We start from the raw sequence: 19,487 nt of genomic DNA, 5'->3' as shown, positions 1-19,487 counted from the left end.
TAATGTTTGTGTATTCAAATTTGGTTTTTGTAAGTTTGTTTATTGTTGATGATGGTGTTTTAAATAAAATTATTCGTGGCACTACTTTTATAGTGAAAACACCACAGGATCACAACTTATTATTATTAATAATGTTATTACAACTACAACTTGATTATATGCTAGAATGCAAAATGTCCTGAAATTATTGGCAGGACAATAATGATAAAAAAAAATCTTAATTTATATAACTTCATGTATTATACAGTATAAGGATAAAAGCAAATGAGGTGTGCTGGAAATTAATTAGCAAAAGGGTGGTGTGATACAGGTGGATGTAAACCATTTTCTACTACCAAGGTGATAATTGTAATGTAACAGTACATCTCAAAGCGTTTTAGTTATTTTAAAGTTATATGTCATCACTCAAATGTTTTTTTATTTATTACAGAACAGCACATAATGCATTTTACCCACTTATAGCAAAAAACACGGAAAAACAAGGTAGTTCCTGTTATCACTTGTAATTTAACACAAGTTGCTCATGTTTCTTTTTTTTTTTCACTGAATTTAATGAGACATAAAATGCATTTTGCATTACTGAGAAAGCACAATATGCTACCCCAGAGATTTTACTATGTCACAAAGCCCAAAGTTAAATTTTTGCCTAAGAGTGCTGACACTGGAGATTCCTTCCAAATGATAAATGAAGCTCTTCTCACAGAAAACCACTGCATCTGCCCTACTCTACTCCCTGTGCATGCTGTTATTATACAGTATATGAATGCATTATTACAGTATAAACATGTGATTTTTCTATGTAGCACTATTGTCAGCACTATTGTCAGAGACAGACAGATCTTGCTGTAATACAAAAATAATGAAAATGTGCAAGTGTACGTGCTATGCTGTTTTTGTATAAAAGCACAATTTGGAGTGTGATCTTCCTCTAGTACCACAGCAGTTTGCCTAAAGTAATTCTACTTCCTTCATTTTAACAACCATTTTACTATTTCTACTCAAGGGACAATACTATAGAAATGAAACTTGAATATAATTTAGAGTAGTCAGTGTGCAGCTTGTATAGCAGTATAGCTTTACTATCCTCTGAAAAGAACTCAACATACAGCTATTATTGTCAAAATAGCTGGCAACAAAAGTGAGTACACCCCAAGTGATAACAACTGTACGTCATTTAGCCATGCAAAGCCACATGTCCTATTCATCATGTTTATTTTTTTCTCTGCTTGACAGGACAGGATACAAATTTGTGTCTCTTGTATTATAGAAGTTAAAGTTGAATACAATTTTCTTATACTGACCACTGGATATTCAACATGGTATCTCATGGTAAAGAACTCTCTGGGATTTGAGAATTAGAATAGTTGCTCTCCACAAAGATGCCCTGGGCTATAAGAAGTTCAGTAACACCCTGAAACTTAGTTACACTGCAGTGTAGATGTTTAGATGTTGCAGAAGCAGAAGGTCCACTTGTCGGTGCTCAGACATGGCTGTCATCCCAGAAGGAGGAGTCTTTTGAAGCTGGCTCAAAAGAAAAGTTTACTAAAGACAACCTGCCCAAGACCATGAATTACTATAACCATGTCATGTGGTCTGATGAGACTAAGATAAACTTATTTGATTTAGATGGTGTCCAGCATATGTGGCAACGCCCTGGTAATAAGTGCCAAGAAAATTGTGTCTTGCCTACAGTCAAGCATGGTGGTGGTGGCGTTATGGTCTGGGGCTACATGAGTTCTTTCTTTCTTTCTTTCTTTCTTTCTTTCTTTCTTTCTTTCTTTCTTTCTTTCTTTCTTTCTTTCTTTCTTTCTTTCTTTCTTTCTTTCTTTCTTTCCTACTTTCTCTCTCTCTCTCTCTCTCTCTCTCTCTCTCTCTCTCTCTCTCTCTCTCTCTCTCTCTCTTTTTCTCTCTCTCTCCCCTCTGTCCTAATAACTGTTATCTACAACAACAAAAAAAGGGCAAAGCACCACGACTTTTACAAATAGTAAAACAATTAAAGAATAATCCATCAGCTTTTGTAGTTTGTTTGTAAAAATAAGTCTTAGGTTGTTTTGTACTTTCATCCTGTGAGCTATTACTACAAAAAATATATCAAGTAATATAAACACTGCACACCTATCAAATACAAGAATCAAATATTGTGCAGTATGATTATACATTTAAGTCTTTCACTGTGAAAATACTCATAGCTCATGTGTTGGAACATCCCATCCAGCTCTTCAGCTTGACCTATCCTTCAGTCAGAAAACTTGGAACTTAGGTAGTCTCTTTTGTTTTTGTTGCTGTTTTGGGGTTGGTTTGTTTCGTTTTATATTTTTCCTTTATTTGTTATGTTTTTGCTTGGAGTGTTTTTTAAAGGGATTTCTACACATAGCTGGAAATGTGAACACATCAACTAACACTGTTACCAATAGTGTCCTGAATCTGTTTTTTTGTTTTTGTTTTCCTTTTTTTTTCCTTGTATTTTTTTGTCACCAATAAAGTTTCACAGACTGTTCTCATAAATATTTAACAATTTCACTTCTGCTTTTCTTAGATCTAGACTTTTTTTATTTATTTCCACTGTGGTTTGTAGGTCCAGTTCCCCACAGTATTACTGCCATTCTTTGTAAATATATTTAGTTCTCTGAGCATTCCAGATTAAACTGATATGCCACAGATCAGTAACAGAAAAATTGCATGGGGTACGCTCTTAAATGGAAAATAATTAATGACAGAGTGATGTGATGTGTGGTTAACACCCCAAAAAAGCTTGAGTCTCAATTAAAAATGTCAAAGTGTTTCTTGCTATGTAAAGTCTTTATTTATATCTATTTATAGTTACATTAAATTATGCAAAACATCTGTTATTACTTACATTAAAGCAGCTCTATACATTAATTTATTCCCTCAACTTTCTTTGTTTTTTTTCCTTTGATGTAGCAAAAATGACCAAGACCCCTAAAAAAATACAATTTTGTGTTGGAAAACAAAATTGTTACATATTAATTATCTGATTGTTAAAAAGTCCTTGCCAGTTTTGAAACAGAGCTCAGAACTTCTTACCCTGTTCCTACTTCTTTAACATCCGAATGAATGCTTTCATTTTTAGTTGGTTATGCTGAAGTTTAATGACATCCCACTTTGTGATAAACAAGTCTGTCTAGTGCTCTTTTTTATTTCTGTAAGATGGCATGATGTTTGTTAGAGCAGATTTTCATGATTTCTTAATAGCTGTAAGATGAAGAGCTGCTACTTTTGTAATAAAGCTTGAGGAAAATAAGAAAACATCTCGACCACATGTCGAATCTTGCCAACAGCCTCCCACCAACAGCCAGACCAGACCAAAAACTGTATAATTACTCTGAAGTGTTCCTGCAATAAATCTAAAACCAGACATGAAAGAATTTAAGGAACATCTTTAATTATACACACAGAGAAGACCAAATAAACACTAGCACTGGAAGCAAATTTATGCAGTAGTTATCTGAGGAATGTTGAATTTGTACAAAGCTGCTAGAAACCTGCAAGCGATGATGTTTTAGAGCATATTAGCACTTCAATTCAATAAACACTGGTTCAGTTTCTTATTTTGCTCAGTTCTTTAGATCAAGTCAAATTACTGCCATTCATGCTAACACTGATAAAAAGCAGACTATCGCAATAGAAGCCCTTGAGAAGGTCACTTTTGGTCTGCTTCCATAAAGACAAATTTAGGGAATAAATGATACTTTGTTTGAGGCTTTGTATCATGCTAAAAGGGGACTGCAATTTCCGAAATTATTAAACACATTTTGGACCAATGTAAATAATAATAAATGCCATTGTAAAGTGAACATGAACAAATATGCAACAGTGTGTTATTTCCTGGCATTTGTCTGCACCATAAAACTTGCAGAAAAGGTGTGATCACACTCTGAGAGCACGTTGTGAGGAAGACTAAAGCATAAGCCTCTAAAATGGGTTCGGTACTTTATATATCCTGCTGGAAATACAGATGTGATATGGCACAGCTGTATACAGCAGTCATTAATCACACTTATTTAACTGATGAATTTAAAACCCTAGTAAATATTCATGATTCAATAACAGTTTTTCATGTATTTATGATGGATTTATTACAAGTTGCCTCTAATAAATGAACTGAACTTTATTGCTCCTGCTTTCTTAGTTAATTCAGACAGAAATAGAGATAATAGTTATTTGCTAAATACAGTGATCCACCTCCATGCCTGGTCTTTGTGATAGGAATTTCCATGGTTGTGCAACAAGCCAGTATTTAGATGGTGCTTTGGAAATTTGATCTCTGCTCTGTTTTTATCCAGAGGTCCTAAGACAAGCTTGAGGTGGGACAGAGGAGACTCTGTGCTGCCATTGTCCTGCACTCTTTGCTATTGTCTGTCCTCTGATCACCCTTTTATCTGTGCGAAATCCATACCATGGAAGGAAAAAGTAGAATGTATTAGCTTACAACAGCAGTGAATCGAATGTCTTTAGAAGGTACATTGACCCATTATATGAAAGGTCGAGGGTGTATATTGTAAAGGGGGAATTTGTTTAGTTGAACATACCAGATTCATTACAAATGCCATGCAGTACTTGATCACCGAACAACACCCTGATGTAATAGATAAAGAAAAGTGTTAGTATGGTTATATTAGAGTAGTTGAAAACAGATTTTTAAATACTATATATATATATATATATATATATATATATATATATATATATATATATATATATATATATATATATATATTATATATATATATAAACCTCTCATAGTTTTTGCTTGCTTTTGAATCTCATGTCATTGTGTGTATTTATCTCACATCAGTCAATAATTAAAGCGGTACTGCGCACTAGAAGAGATTCAAGATTAGGAGATTAAAAGAGAACATTCCAATTCATGTAGAGGCAAGTGTGCAGTTATATAATCCATAAAGACATAGGAATAAAGTAATTTGAGCAATGATTTCCAGAGGTTTTTGGTAACATGAAATTGTGTTTCATGAAGTTCGATTGATGGTCATGGCAGTGATGTTGCTGTAATTGTAGTAGGCAGACCCTTTAATGTGATATTTGAACTGGTCTTGAAACCTACGGCAGTTCTTTGAGACATACTTGCTAACATCACACAATTGTACCTGCCTGCCAAAGGAATGTTAACATTTTTCACTTTTATAAAATAATTGCAATATTTTAATGTATCACTACTAACTTTTAAATTGAGTCTAACTGGTTGGAATAATGCTTAAATATAACTTGTCTTCTATAGCAGCTTCGAGCCAGTGGAATTGTATTGCAAAAGGACAACCAATGCTTATCTTTACTCAATCTTTTAACATTTAATGAACCTTATTTTGTCTGAAATGACATTATATGTCCTTGGGGTGATATAACTCTGTGAGCTGTATGGGCTTTGTTTTTTCATGAGAAATCGCTTTAAAATATCATAACTTAGTGTGCTATGGTCCATGTATTGTATAATTTTTTCTTTTTGATTTAGTGTAGATGTTTTGACATAGAAGGGAAACGAGCAGAGATATGTGTCATGGTTGTACAGTAAGTCCGGAGGGTTAAGATGTTCCACTTGCCCCAGCAGAGCATAAGCAAATCATTTCTGTTACAAGCCTCTCACAGCAGGATCCTGTTTTACAGTACCAGTGACTGAGAAGCAGGACTTCCTTCACTCAGATGTTTATTCCATCTCCTTGGCCTCAATGAATCCCAGAGGATAGTTGTTGACATTATAGCCAACGAGTAGAGTGATGTGTCCCGCCATCCCAGTGAAGAGGAAATGGCTTTCCGTCATGGGTGCTCACTAGCCAAATTGTTTCTACACATCTGCACCTGTGCATGTACAGTATTTTATATGTAAGTCTTTCTGTCAACATTAATTTATTGTTGAAAGGCAAAAGTCCTTAAGGTCATTTGACCCAAATCAGTTAAACCTTGACTCGATAATTATTAAAAATTATTACTTTAATTTACACTGATATCCTGCTCAAAGTCACAATGAATACAGAGCTTAACCCAGAACATGGCACAAGAGGTGGGAATACTCCTTGGGTTGGATGAAATTTCATCATGAGGCTTATTAACTATCAGTATTTTTAAATGGCCAGTGAAAACGTATCTAATTCCTGTTAGCAGTGCTCAAAGCCATCAGTGGCTGTGGCTCAAATGTGGCACTTAAATTTCCTCTAGTCATCGTGCTTTTTTCTGCTTTTTCTCTTTCTGCCTCCCTCCTTCTCTCTCTCTCTCTCTCTCTCTCTCTCTCTCTCTCTCTCTCTCTCTCTCTCTCTGTCTCTCTCTCTCTCTCTCTCTCTCCCTCCCTCTTTGTCTGCCTCTCTTTCCTCCCTTTCTGCCCCCACAGTGCACTCTGGCCTCATATGCTGGCCATTAACTTTCCTCAAGCTGCTCTGTAATGTGAAGGAATGGCGTGCCCTCAGCACAATGAAATTGTGACTGGGTCATCGTTAACACATGCCGCTCTAATGGCCTGTCTGTGTATCTGCTTGATGTGGAGCTGTATTTGCTGCACAGCTGCTGCTGACCCTGGAATGACACAAATAATGTGCTTGGGTTATCCTATTTAGAGCCAAGGTAGAGAGAGGAGGAAAGCAGCTAGGTGTAAAGCACAAGAACAGCTCTCTGAATGCCAAATTGAGCTAATCCCTGCCTTTACAAAAAAAAAAAAAAAAGATACACTTTACTTAAGCTTTCTCACAGGCACCCAGTCTCACCGATCCAAGAATATTCTCCACCTGCTCTCATACAGATTACTCTTATTGCTGATATAGAGCGTGTTCAAATATTTCAAATCCCTACACTTCTTACACAGATCAGGTGAATTCTTTATTGAATGAAACCTCAAAAAATCCTGGCTTATCATTCAGTTATTCCTCTTAAAGCAAAGTAACAGCTATGAATTATTCAGCAAGTACACTTAAAAAATTGTTCCATCCAGTACTCATAGGGGCTTTTTGATTTGTTCTTCTGGGATATGCAGGGAAGCTACAAGCCCCCTTATGAATCTGAAGAATCTTTTTTAGGTCCTTGCAAAACTTTTTTAAGTATACAGTCAAATAGTAAAGGCATACAGTTAAACAAGTGAGGATTCTGTGTTTTTAACAAACATTCTGCTGTGAAACATTCACTCAAGCTGTTAATTAACTTATGACTGTAAGAGAAAGGTAAAATGCCAGTGATTCCCGGTAAGGCCTCTTAAAACATCTTGCTTGAAGGAAGGGGAATAAAGGAATAGTTATAAATTATGTAAAGCCTACTCTCAAGATGTTCAGTCAAATCCTGCCATGTGGCTCCACTCTTACAGCTTTGTGCCATCCTCCTGTGTTTTCCCTATAGAGGATAAAGCTTAATGCTGGACCTTGAAATATTTCTTAGAAAAAAAAGTCTTACATTTCCCCCATGCTGCGACATAAAGACTGATATTCAGGCTTTGTTTTAACACTAGAAGAGATTTCTGCATGTATAGAAGATGTCAGTTGATAGTGCGCACTCCCCCCCTCCCCCCTCCTTTATAGCCGTTACTCTGCGCCCTTTATGCCCTTCTGCTGCGAGCCCAACTCTGGATTTTTTTGGTGCTCAGCTTGTGATGTTCCCCTGCTGCTAGATAAATGCTGTTTTGGTATCTGTAGGGAAGAGGAGCCTGAGGAGGGACAAATAAGGTGGACTACGTGCTCAGAATGTAGAATCTAAAATGGAAGATTCAGACCTGCTAATTAGTGGTAATTGCTATATAGGCAAAGCAATTTACTTGTTTTATCTTGAGAAATGTACATTTTGTAAATCATTGCTTTTTAAGTAATCACTGATAAAGCAAAAGAATAGAGTAAATGTGTGCATTGAATTCTTTAAAAAAAAAACATCATTACTGTAATATCTAGTCATGCATCAGATATTATAAAAGCAATGTCTCATTAACAGTTATTGGATTGCACTGAATTACAAATTTACATATATGTGCTCTATTGGTGTTAAAAAAAGTTACATTTTATGTCTGCTTTTAAAGAATCAGGATTTACATTTACTAAAAAAGAGGCAATCTGTACTCTGTTCTGATAATGGTGGCTGTTTTCTTTGTGCTCCAGCAGACAGGCTCAGATGAAGTGATCAATTCCAATTACACAGCTGTGTCTGGATCTCAACTGAAGCATAAATACATCCCATACTATATGTGATTTCTTTAAGTTAACATAATCTGTGCTCTTCAAAACAAGCACTGGCAATCACCAAAATAAAGATTTCAGTTAATGATTCATACTGATCATAGATTGGGAGCAGCTCCAGTATTGGTTCAATGTTTCTGACTGAGTTCAATATCTCCTCGCTCACTAGCCACTTTTTTACTGCCATATAAAGATGAATATAGTCAATTTTATTTCCTTTGTATAGTACTAAAAGCACTTCCTTGATTTGAATTATTACAAAACGATATCTCAGTAGCATAAGTCATAATTAATCACAGATATGTCACCCTCCCCCTTATTATGATGTCTAGGTTCCTCCCACACATCCGAGGCATTTAGTGTGTATTCATGCTCAAAGAATTCCAATCAGAGCGTCTCTTCTCTCTTAGTTGTTGTTGTTGTTGTTGTTGTTTTTTTAATGAGCCATGCTGCTTTAAGGCATACCACATGCTAAGGCTGAGTACTCAGATTCATTTTTACAAAAGACATATACCACTGAGCACAAAAATATATAACATTTCAAAACGCCTGCATTTGCTACAAATGAATTTTTAAATGTGGTTGCTATTTGCAAGCATGACACAAAGAGCAAGTTCACAAACATGCTCAATAATCAATAATGAGCTAGGCTCGAAGTAATCTCTGCCTCAGGGTGCTCCACCTACGAGCCACAGAGCCTCTGATATTTTTGTACACTTTTCAGGGACAAAGCTTCAGAATAGTGATCAGCTCTCAGAGCTGCTATGTGTAAGCACTTATGAGTAATACTTCCCAGCAGGAAAAGAAGCTCCTAAACATTGCATCCAAGTGAGCTTTTTCAACAAAGAAATTTTAATTAAACGAATGGCACAATTTCAAAGGGTATATATTACGGAAAACTTCTGTAATTAATTTTCACTCTTATTACGTACCTTATTTTGCTTCTAATAACAGCAGGTGTCTTTTTTTTAATTTATTTGTAATTGCATACAGCCAAGGGCTGATATATATATTTTTTTTGTCAGTGCTGCATATAAACACTGTGATCAAGCTGAGTCAGTCTGGGAAGCTACAATCCAGTGCTCCTGTGCACTTTATAACCTCACATCAGACATCATCAGCACATGCCTGAAGCATGGTGGGTGGACAGTGCAGTCTGCGTATGTTTGTAAGATCCTGGATGCATTATCAGACAGTGAAGCCCAGTAACCATGGCTGGTAAATCTGCCAGAGGTTATGGATTCCTTTTTATGGTCCATTGATCTGAATAGAATATTTACAGGATGCCATTATGGTAGCGATGGACCATGGAGGGGCTGATGCAGCTGGAGGTTTAGGCCTGCCTGTCGTTCGGCTTAGCGGGTTATTTTCAAAGGCGGGAAGGATTGGTTTCCTGAATTGTTGCAGCTGGGCTGTCAGCCGTCGGTCATCTTGAGAGGGCCTCTCTAAAACTGACACATAGTCAGTTGTGATAGCAAGGAGAAATCGATTGCTGTCTTGAACACCTGATCCTCCCCACAAAGGTACATCTATCTAAAGTATCTAGCAATCTATAAGCGCTATGATAGGTTGAGCTTTAGGTTAAACTGCCTGCTACAAATCTAAGCTTAGAAAAACACATGTCCTCTTGAAGCCCACACTGTCTCCTCATGCCCACACCAGCACTTTTTCCACACATATGCTGACTGAAGGCAAACAGCTGGCCTTCTGTATCTGTGTATCTGTGCTTCACACCCCAGGGCACTGCTGACAGTTAGTGGAAGACATGACTGAAGAAGCGATATAGCATTCAACATAGAGTACTACTACCCAAACAGCAATGTTCCCTTATAAATATACCAATGCAGAAACAGCAATCCTGCTGAAACACACATGCACACAGACACACTCATTCATGAATAAAAATATATACCTGCCCCAGACATGCACACACATAGACACACAAACCTGACCTAGTGTTCGAAAAACAAACAAACAAACAAAAAAAACACGAATCGTGTGACTGTCCAGAGACAGAGAGAAACATGCTTAGTTGCTTGGTGGAATTTTTACAGCATGTTTAAGAATTCATCTTCCTATGAAGCAGACTCAAGGCCGTCATCGGACTTTCTTAATAAACAGCTTTGCCAGCACTGTCAGACACAGCACTAAATAGTGGCCAGCTGGGCTGAGCTGTGCTCAGGGCATGTGTGGATAAGTGCAATGGGCTCAATACTCACTCGGGCCCAAAACGCCCTTCACAAGTAAAACTGCACCAAGTGCTTTAATGTTGAATGAGAGAAAAATGATAGGAGCGTTTTATCTGACAGGCTGTTTCAGACATTAATACCACCCGCCCCATGTTTCTGTAGCACACCTCATATGTTTTGTAGCTGCACATTGCATAGTGAGAAATTGGTTAAGAGCATTTTACCTCATCATGTGCCAATCTAACTGTGGCTCAGGTGGAATGGTGAAGCTGGTCAAACAGAGTGCCTCCTGGCATAATGTTTTATCTGTTATTACCAACGCGCCAATGAAAGCTGCTTTATTTTCTCCCAGGTACCCTCACACCCTCTCCTTCAAGAATGAGAGCCAGGGTATTATCTCCAAAGGTCATCTCTGTATGCTCCAGCAGAGTTTAAACAATGCTCCATTTGCTAATCACAAAGTCACGGTGGAGTCCCAGTGGAACGTGCGTATGAAGTGATGAAGTTTAGCATGTGGTTCAGCAAGCATGTGGTTTCAGTGTTCAGTTGTTCCTCTGCATCACATTAACTGGAATGATGGAGTAAGCTTTTCGAGCATGTACAGCTGCCATGCATGTGTATTGTTCGTGTTCTCCGAGCAATTATCAATGACACATGTTTAATGGTATTCACTGAGCGAAGCGCCAGCGAGGGATTCGGGCAGTGTGCACAGTCACAGCTGTTTCTCGAACCGTTAATCTGTTCTTGCTAAGGTTCTCATGGTATCAGATTTTTTATTGTGCACACCTTTTGTGCTCCCACACCCCACAGCATTTTGCTATCTGCTTCCTATGTTTTGCTTGCAAAGCAAACAGTCAACTATTTTTTTTCTGCTGCTGCTTTGGTCCGTTGAGCCTTTAGTTTGTGTGTGTGTGTGTGTGTGTGTGTGTGTGTGTGTGTGCACGCATTTATGTGTGCGTGCACCTTTTGTGTCCTTTGCGCCAGTATGCTGCCTGTTAAGAGTAAACAAGAGTAAACAGTGTCTTTACACCCATGTAAAGTGCATACTCAGCCTATTTTGATAGCTCATGTGGCCCATGTCTCAGCAAATTTTTATTTTAAAAGGGCTCCACTACAGACACACATCTCAGAGGTCTGTCTTTGCTTTAGATGAAATGGGTGTCAAGTGGGTGCCAGTTTCTAAAAGATATAGTGTTTGATGTAGGACCACATCTTTGGAGTTATGCATTGGGACTGGAACAAACAAGTGGCTCAGACAACAAGCTTGAACTGTTATGTGGGCGGGCAGATATGAATCGACACAAAAATGTCTTGTATATTAATACTGGAGCATACTGGTACTTAGTCCAGAGCACAGGTAAAAATTACTTTGGCCTAAGAGGAATTTGCAGTTTAGGAAAAAAGACCAATGAAGTTAATTTAAAAATACTATTCTAAAAGTATGTGAACAACAGACCCTCACACTCATATGTGATTCTTCCCCAAACTGTTACCATAAAGAATAAAATACACAGTTATCACAAAATACACAGAATATCAGAATAATAATATCCCATGACTGGAATTAAAATCAAACCCCAGTGAACAGAGCTCTGACCTCGACCTCACTGAACACCTTTGGGATGAACTGATATGCATGAGTCTGTCTCACCCAACATTAGAGCCTGACCTCAATAATGCTCTTTTGGCTAAATGAGCACAAATCCCCACAGCCCCATTCTAAAATGTAGTGCAAAGCCTTTGCAGGGGAGTGAAGGTTGGAGGTTATTATGGCAGTAAAGGGAGGACCTTTTTTTTATATATATATTTTAACTGCCATGGTTTTGGAATACAATGTTTTATTAATCGTAAATAAGTGCCTTGGTCAGGTGTCCAAATACCTTTGTTCATATAGTGTACAAACCAATGTAACTGTGTGAATAAGGAAGTACCCCCATACCTACAGACACAAAGCGTTTTCATTATTTGATTTACTATATCCTCAATCTCTCTGTTTACAACACTAGTATACACTGGTATACACATTTTACAATCTTTTCAGTTACAGATAAAGCTTTGTAGCTCACTTTGTGAGAATGTTCCAATTGTCAAAGGTGTCTTAGTGTCTTATATACAATGTACTGGGTGGATGATTCTGATCTTATGACCCTCGGATTCATATCTGGTTTCCTTTGTTATTTCCTAGTCCAGCAGAGAAGTGCAGTGGTGGACAGTAACGAATAAAATGTAATTCGTTAAATGTAATTAAATGTAATTTGTCACTGTACTTAAGTCGTTTTTTTTTTTTCACGAATCTGTACTTTACTTAAGTGTTTACGTTTGGGGAGACTTTTACTGTAACTTCATCACATTTCAATGTCAATTACGGTATCTTGCTTTTTACCTTTTTTTATTTATGAGTGGATAAAAACTTAACTGGTCAAGCAGGCAGCAAGTCACCAATCAGGGTAGAGCGCACGCTCTGTTTTAAACTTGTTTTGATTGCACCTTGGCAGTGGTGGATTTAGGCGTAGGCGACATGGGCAGCCACCCAGGGTGGCATCTTGCCAGGGGACAACACAGGGAGTTGGGTAAAATCTCGTCACTAAAGAGCATTTAGTACAAATTAAAATTATGGATGAAAAAAGGTCTAAGCCCTCATGAGCCCAGTTTGGAAAAAGGAGAAAAAGAGGTATGGGGGGAAACGTGCAAAAGATAAAAGTGTGTGCAGCTCTACCACTCATCTGGTTATGAGGATAGTAAAGTCTAATGCATTTAATAAAATAGGTTAATAACTGAATGTCTCTTAGGTTATGCTGTGTTGCCTGCTATGCTTTTATGGATAGAGCTACAATATTACTTTTAGCTTGCATAACAATAGTTTATTGTATGTAGTTTACAGTGGTGAGCGGTCAGGGCCAGCAAAGCCTTCTATGCTGGTCTAAACACTATCAGAAGCACTGACCTACATTTACAACCTAAATTCTAATATTTGTTCCATGAAATTTTATTAATTTATTTCCAACAGTTTATTCTGTTCATTTCGTAGTGTTTCTCTTGGCTGCACTGCTTCCAGTACGTGTATTTGGAAGTTAGATTTTTTGTTCAATCAGATTTAGCCTCTATGTGCTGCCATGTCAATCTAATCTGCCCAGGGCCTTCAAAGTCTGTACTGCTGGCCCTTTAACCTTAGAGAATATTAGCAACGGGTCTGTTTCTTTAACCGATCATATTTCATATTCGCGTCAGAATTTTTCCGTCCTCTGATTGTTTGGTCAGAGGGAAACTGTTACAGCCAAGTTTGACTAGCAAAACACGTCTGTAGCTGCACAAATGAATACATGTGATGAATACATGTGTGTTTACGCCTGTAGAGGAAAATAAATTTATTTAGTCTCGGACATAATTAAAAATAAATTTTCAAGAAAAGCTAGACATTGTGAGGAGAGGTCGGCCAAGCGCTAAGCTAGCGAGCTTGTCTCAGAAAGGGTTTGTTCGCCACTTCCAGACCAGTAAATACAAGCGGTACCACTGGCTTAGAGCCAGAGGAGCTTTTCAAAGCTAATACTAATCAATGGAGGAGATGTTGGGTCATAGCGTGGTTCACCCAGGGTATCATTCAAGCTAGAACCACCATTGCCGCTTGGTGGGATCTACTTAGCACAAACATTCAGTTCAGCATCAGTTCGAACAGAACAGCAAGCAGAACATTTTAAGAGGAATAAATGATGGAAGAAACTCCTGACTCGAACTTGCCACATCACCTGTAGCCTTATTTGCCTGATTTTCTTAAGTCGTTGAAAAAAGTCGTTGGTTTTGGGCTTAATATAATTTATAAGATATCAAACAGTGTTTAACTTATTAATATCATTCTTTCAATAGATTGGTGTTAGAGTATTTTCACATAAACATTGATTAAGCAACAATCTTGTGATACAAATTATAATAGCAACATTATAGCCATAATAAATTATAGAATTTGGATATTTAAATACATTCAAAGGCAAATACTTGTGTACTTTTACTCAAGTGAAAGTTTAAAGGGAACACTTTTACTGGAGTGATATTTTACTTGTATCTCTACCTTTACTCAAGAACATGCTTTGTGTACTTCTTCCACCACATGTGAAGTGATGTTTTTTTCTTAGTCCTTTTCTGGGTAAAATTAGTTCCTTCTTCTCCATCTTATCAAGACAGTTTAGGGAGGCAGTGCAGCAGCAACCTTTGTTGGTCGAGGAGGGGTATTTTGAGGATCTCCACCTTGAGAGCTTCGCTATAGGTTCTACCAGACACATGTCGGTTGATAAATATAGTTTATTCAAATGTTGTTTAACTTTGTTGCAAATATTGAACATATTTGATAAAATATATTAGTAATAATATCATTAAATATTATAATAAATTATTAATATGGGTATTATAACAACTATAATAAGAAGAGGAAGCAGATTTTTGCATTCAGTCTGCTTAATTGGTAGCTGTCATATGACAGATGTGGAAATTGACCAATTGAACAAATTTTTTAAGGTGGAAAGGGGAAAAAAATACAACATGGGAGGGGCACCAGTTATTCAAAGTGCACAATCTACAAACTCTTACACAAAGTGGCAATTTTTATTAGCCAATCCACCTACTGGCATGATTTTGGGGAGAGGAGGAACCTGGAGGAAACCCTCCCAGTAATGGGGAGATCATGCAAAGAAAACACAACACAGACAGTAACCCAAGATCAGTATCAAACTGTGGACTTTGAAACTGTCAGGTGGGAATGCTACCTGCTATCAAATGAATGCTTAAATATTCATTCAAACATCTTCAACCTGGTCAGGGCTATGATGGATCATGATTCAGGAACGGGGGTGAGGCAGAATTGCAGTGAGCCACTAACACTCAGACCATTAAAAGCATCTCAGAGCAGAGGAATGTGGACTGTCGCTGACAGCTTCAGTGCCAGCTTATCTAATGATCAGCCCATATGTCACACTCACAACTGTGTCTGGAATGAACAGCCAGCACTGGATGGCACTCTACAGCAGAAACGCTGCCACAAAACCTGTGAGAAGACAGTGCCAAGTTTAGTAAGGGAAGAGCCTCTTGGATGACATTTAAATGCGAGAACCCAGTGTGAGACCGAGATCTGGAGTGGGCCTGAAATGAGCTGTGCTGAAAACATCCCAGCACCAGTGTATATGATGTAAATATATCCTGACCAAAAAACAGCAATCCTTGTTGATATTCTCTACCGACATTGTGTAAAAGCAATAAAATAAAAATAAGTGAAAAAAGGCAATGACAGGTAGACAGTTATAAGAATAACATTACAGTACAGAGAGTCTCTTGCAACATCACTGCTTGACACCTCTAGAGAAGTTTTTTAAAAGTGCTAGAGTGTGTGTGTGTGTGTGTGTGTGTGTGTGTGTGTGTGTGTGTGTGTGTGTGTGTGTGTGTGTGTGTGTGTGTGTGTGTATGTGTGTGTTGTTCTCTCAGGGGCCCTATAAAGTTCCTTCAGCTAGCAGACAAAAGTTCATGTTGTGATCCAGATCATCTCACAGGTGCTCTATGGGGTTTAAGGTCAGGAATATGAGAGCAGATCATGGACTGTTGACCATTTGTCCTGCCAACCTGCTGAAACTTCGTCTGCTGTGGCAATACCGGCACACAGCACACTAGTCTGTGGCATGCTGGCATCACATTATAATTCATTAGCGTCTTTTAATAACTAATTATTCTCCATTTAGGATTATATTTAGGAGGTATGGTACATTTCAGAAACATCTAAGGAATAAAGCAAATTTTATACCTTCATAAGAATAGACAACATGCTATAACTAAGTTGTTTTCGTTCTGAATATGTTTTTTTTTGCATACATTTTTTATAATTATCACATTGTACTCTAATACGTTTTAATTGTTATATGTGATCCTCAGTATTGTTTGGCTCTTACAGTAGCTTATACTATAGCATAGTTTGGCTCTTATACTATAGTATAGTAATATGATGTGTGTTTCTTATTGTGGGGGGATTTCTCCTTAAGATTTAGACCTTCTTTTGCTTACACAGTTTTTTCCTAGTAGTAGTTCTTTCCTCTGGCTAAATTTGGCCAGTTGTGCCAGATGCTTTTAGTATTGATTCGAGGAAACCAGAAATAGGTAAAGGGTAGATGTATTTTATATATTTCACGTTATTATTTTTTTCTTGCCACCCACAGTGGACTCTCAGGAAATGATGTGGGTGTTTTTACATGTATTTAGATGCAAGTAACATCACATAAACCTTTTTTGTTTGCAGGCAGACACGAGAGCAGGAGACACCTCCGGACTTCTTCTACTTCTCTGATTTTGAGAGACACAATGCCGAGATCGCTGCTTATCATCTAGACAGGTAAGCATCCCTCACCTGGTGCTGTTGAGCAAATTTTTTAAATAGATTGATACATTTACTGTACAGGATAGTAAAACACTCGCATAGCCTGTTTTGATCAGTTTTGTTATAAAGGAAACGTATGGGGTGATGTTAATCAGTTGTATGGGCTGGAGAAGAGTTCTTCTGTTGTTCAGCATATTGCACTGCCTTCAGTTAGTGTGCACATGAACTGCAGATATGTTGGCAAAACTTGTCGGTAGACAGCAGGGTTGCCATGTCTGTGTTTTCTTTTCCAGGGACTTGTTTTTTTAAACAAAAGTGAGTTGAATGATGAGGCTTTTTTTTTAAAATGGAAAATAGATGATTTATGGTAGCAGTAGAATGGGCTTCTGAGAACAGTTGAATAAGTGGTGCATGTTTACTTCTGCAACTACACATGTTACAAAACATTTTTCTAATTTATGTCTCGCTTTTTTAAGGCTTTATTTGACTCACCCTTGTTTTTATGTTTTTAAATTGCATATATATATATATATATATGTTTTTATGTTTTTAAATTGCATATATATATATATATATATATATATATATATATATATATATATATATATATATATATATATGCAATTTAAAAACATATATATATATATATATATATATATATATATATATATATATATATATATATATATATATATATATATATATATATAAAATTAGATATGGAACATTTACAATAATAATTAAAAGATGTGACCATAAACTACCTACAGAGTACCTATTAGCATTGTTACCAATTGTTACCAATAGCATTGTTACAGCTTTACCCATTAACAACATTTGGAATGTACTGTGAAATCTACAAAAACATGTACTGTATACATGTCTATGTCTAGGATTTGTTTGCAGGAAGATGTTTCAGTGTGAAATCTGACATACATGTGTGAATATATGTGTGATGTACATTTGTTGAGAGCCCAAAGAACACTATGTGTGTGAGGGTGTGTGTGAGGGAGAGTAAACCAGGCTTAACAAGAAATCCACAGAGGACATGGTGACTCACTCAAAATCAATGCGACTCCCATTTGTAAACACCCACCAAGCTCACTTTGAAAATATCCTATGGGTTGAAGGGGATATATATATAGTGTGGGTTTAAATCTGAATGCTTCACCTCAAGTCTGAGTTCCCTTTTTATCAAATGTTCCCACCTCATTGTAATTGCATAGTTAATCTAACTGCTTGTTTGCTAATACTGTGACCCCCTTGCAGTCTGTTCATGTGAGTTTGATTCTGTTCTGCTTCAGTAAAATGTAGCGATTGAGCAGGCCCAGTTCAACCTTCTTTTACTCTCTCTACACATCTGGCCCTCAGCTGTAACCTCTCACTGGCCACAGGCATGCATGTGGGAAGGGAAAGGAAACCAAGAGCATGAAAAAGCCACCTTCCTTCTAAATATAAGTTTGTCTGGGTTAGCCAAAAGTGCAATTTTTGAGTTCGGTGTCGGCTGCATTCAGCATTGCTGAGTGAACCTCAAACTCTTCAGCCACGGCCTCCACAATCAAATCAGTAATTATCAGATTTTAGTCAAAGCTGATTGCTTATGGCCGTGGCCAGAAACCTGCACTGAAGAAGAGGCTGAACTTCTTTTCTGTGTCTCTCATGGCTTACACTGTGCTCACAGTGACGCAGAATTTCCTGTACATCCACACTCCTTCTGCTGCCTCTGTCAATGCGACTGAGCAATTAGTAGCTTCGAGTACAGTCATCCCTCAGGCTCAGTCAATTACATATTTTTCAGGATGAATATTTTAGGTTGCTCTGTCAGCAGAAAGCCTCTGAGGAGAGTGAGCATGTGTATAAAATGAGGCATGCATGCTGAATGCCTATTAGAGCATGAAGATGAAGATATTCTCAAGGCATGGCAGACTGCACATGCATTAGTGTTTCTGAAAGACATGCTTTAATATCCAGGCCAAATGCTGAAGGAAACATTGCGGAAATATCAGCGAATTTTAGTTATGCAAAATATCTATGGTTGCAGAACTTGCTAAGGTGTTTGACCTTTTTCATTAATTGCTTTTGTATTCTATCTTTTTTTCATAGGAGTCATTTTAATTGTGGTAAAAAATAAAATGAAATAAATAAATAAAAAGTATTATTTCCATCTGTTTGTTCCTCTGATATGTCGATTTATGAAGACATCTAGGAGATTAAACAGTGTGGCTAAAGCGCCCCCTGCTGGTAGTTTAAATCATAGTTATGCATTCATTCAGCCATCTATGTGGATGAGGAATATCCTTATCAAAGCACTTGATAATTTTCTATTTATGATCAGACATTGATAGATTATGACTTAATGCAAGTGTGTGCAAGCACCTGAATATGCTTGTGTTTAAATGAAGTACAAAGTATGAACAGTTCTGTGTCTTTGATTATTCTATTTCACTGTATTTTTTGCTAATAGGTTTTCTGGTGAAGTAAAAATTGGTAGCTTTTTTTTAGAAATTATTAGATTTTAAATTCAAAGAGAGATTTGCTCAGTTATTTAGAAAGTTTGGTGTCTTTTTAATTTTAACCACTAACTGCAAATATTTCTATTAAATAAAAATTCTGTTTTGTAACAGAATCTTGGATTTCCGACGTGTTCCTCCAGTGGCTGGTAGGCTGGTAAATATGACCAAAGAAATTAGAGATGTAACCAGAGACAAAAAGTTGTGGAAAACCTTCTTCATCTCTCCAGGTACTCAGCACATTATAAAACTCCCAAATAGTACATTA

At 37.2% G+C, this 19,487-nt stretch overlaps 1 protein-coding gene across 1 annotated transcript in view; it reads left to right on the top strand.

The window, feature by feature from the left end:
- fam20cb (FAM20C golgi associated secretory pathway kinase b) overlaps nt 1–19,487 on the top strand; it is a 35,716-nt gene that overhangs the window by 11,576 nt on the left and 4,653 nt on the right. Inside the window, exons 4-5 of the mRNA XM_083555646.1 lie at nt 16,632–16,724; nt 19,334–19,449. Coding sequence (XP_083411772.1) covers nt 16,632–16,724; nt 19,334–19,449 — 209 coding nt within the window. The remainder of the gene's footprint in view (nt 1–16,631; nt 16,725–19,333; nt 19,450–19,487) is intronic.

The sequence above is a fragment of the Silurus aristotelis genome (assembly GCF_946808225.1).
Source record: "Silurus aristotelis genome assembly, chromosome: 12".
Lineage (NCBI taxonomy): Eukaryota > Metazoa > Chordata > Actinopteri > Siluriformes > Siluridae > Silurus > Silurus aristotelis.
Note: the sequence above shows the minus strand (reverse complement) of the source record. Positions and strands in the feature narration are given on the sequence as shown.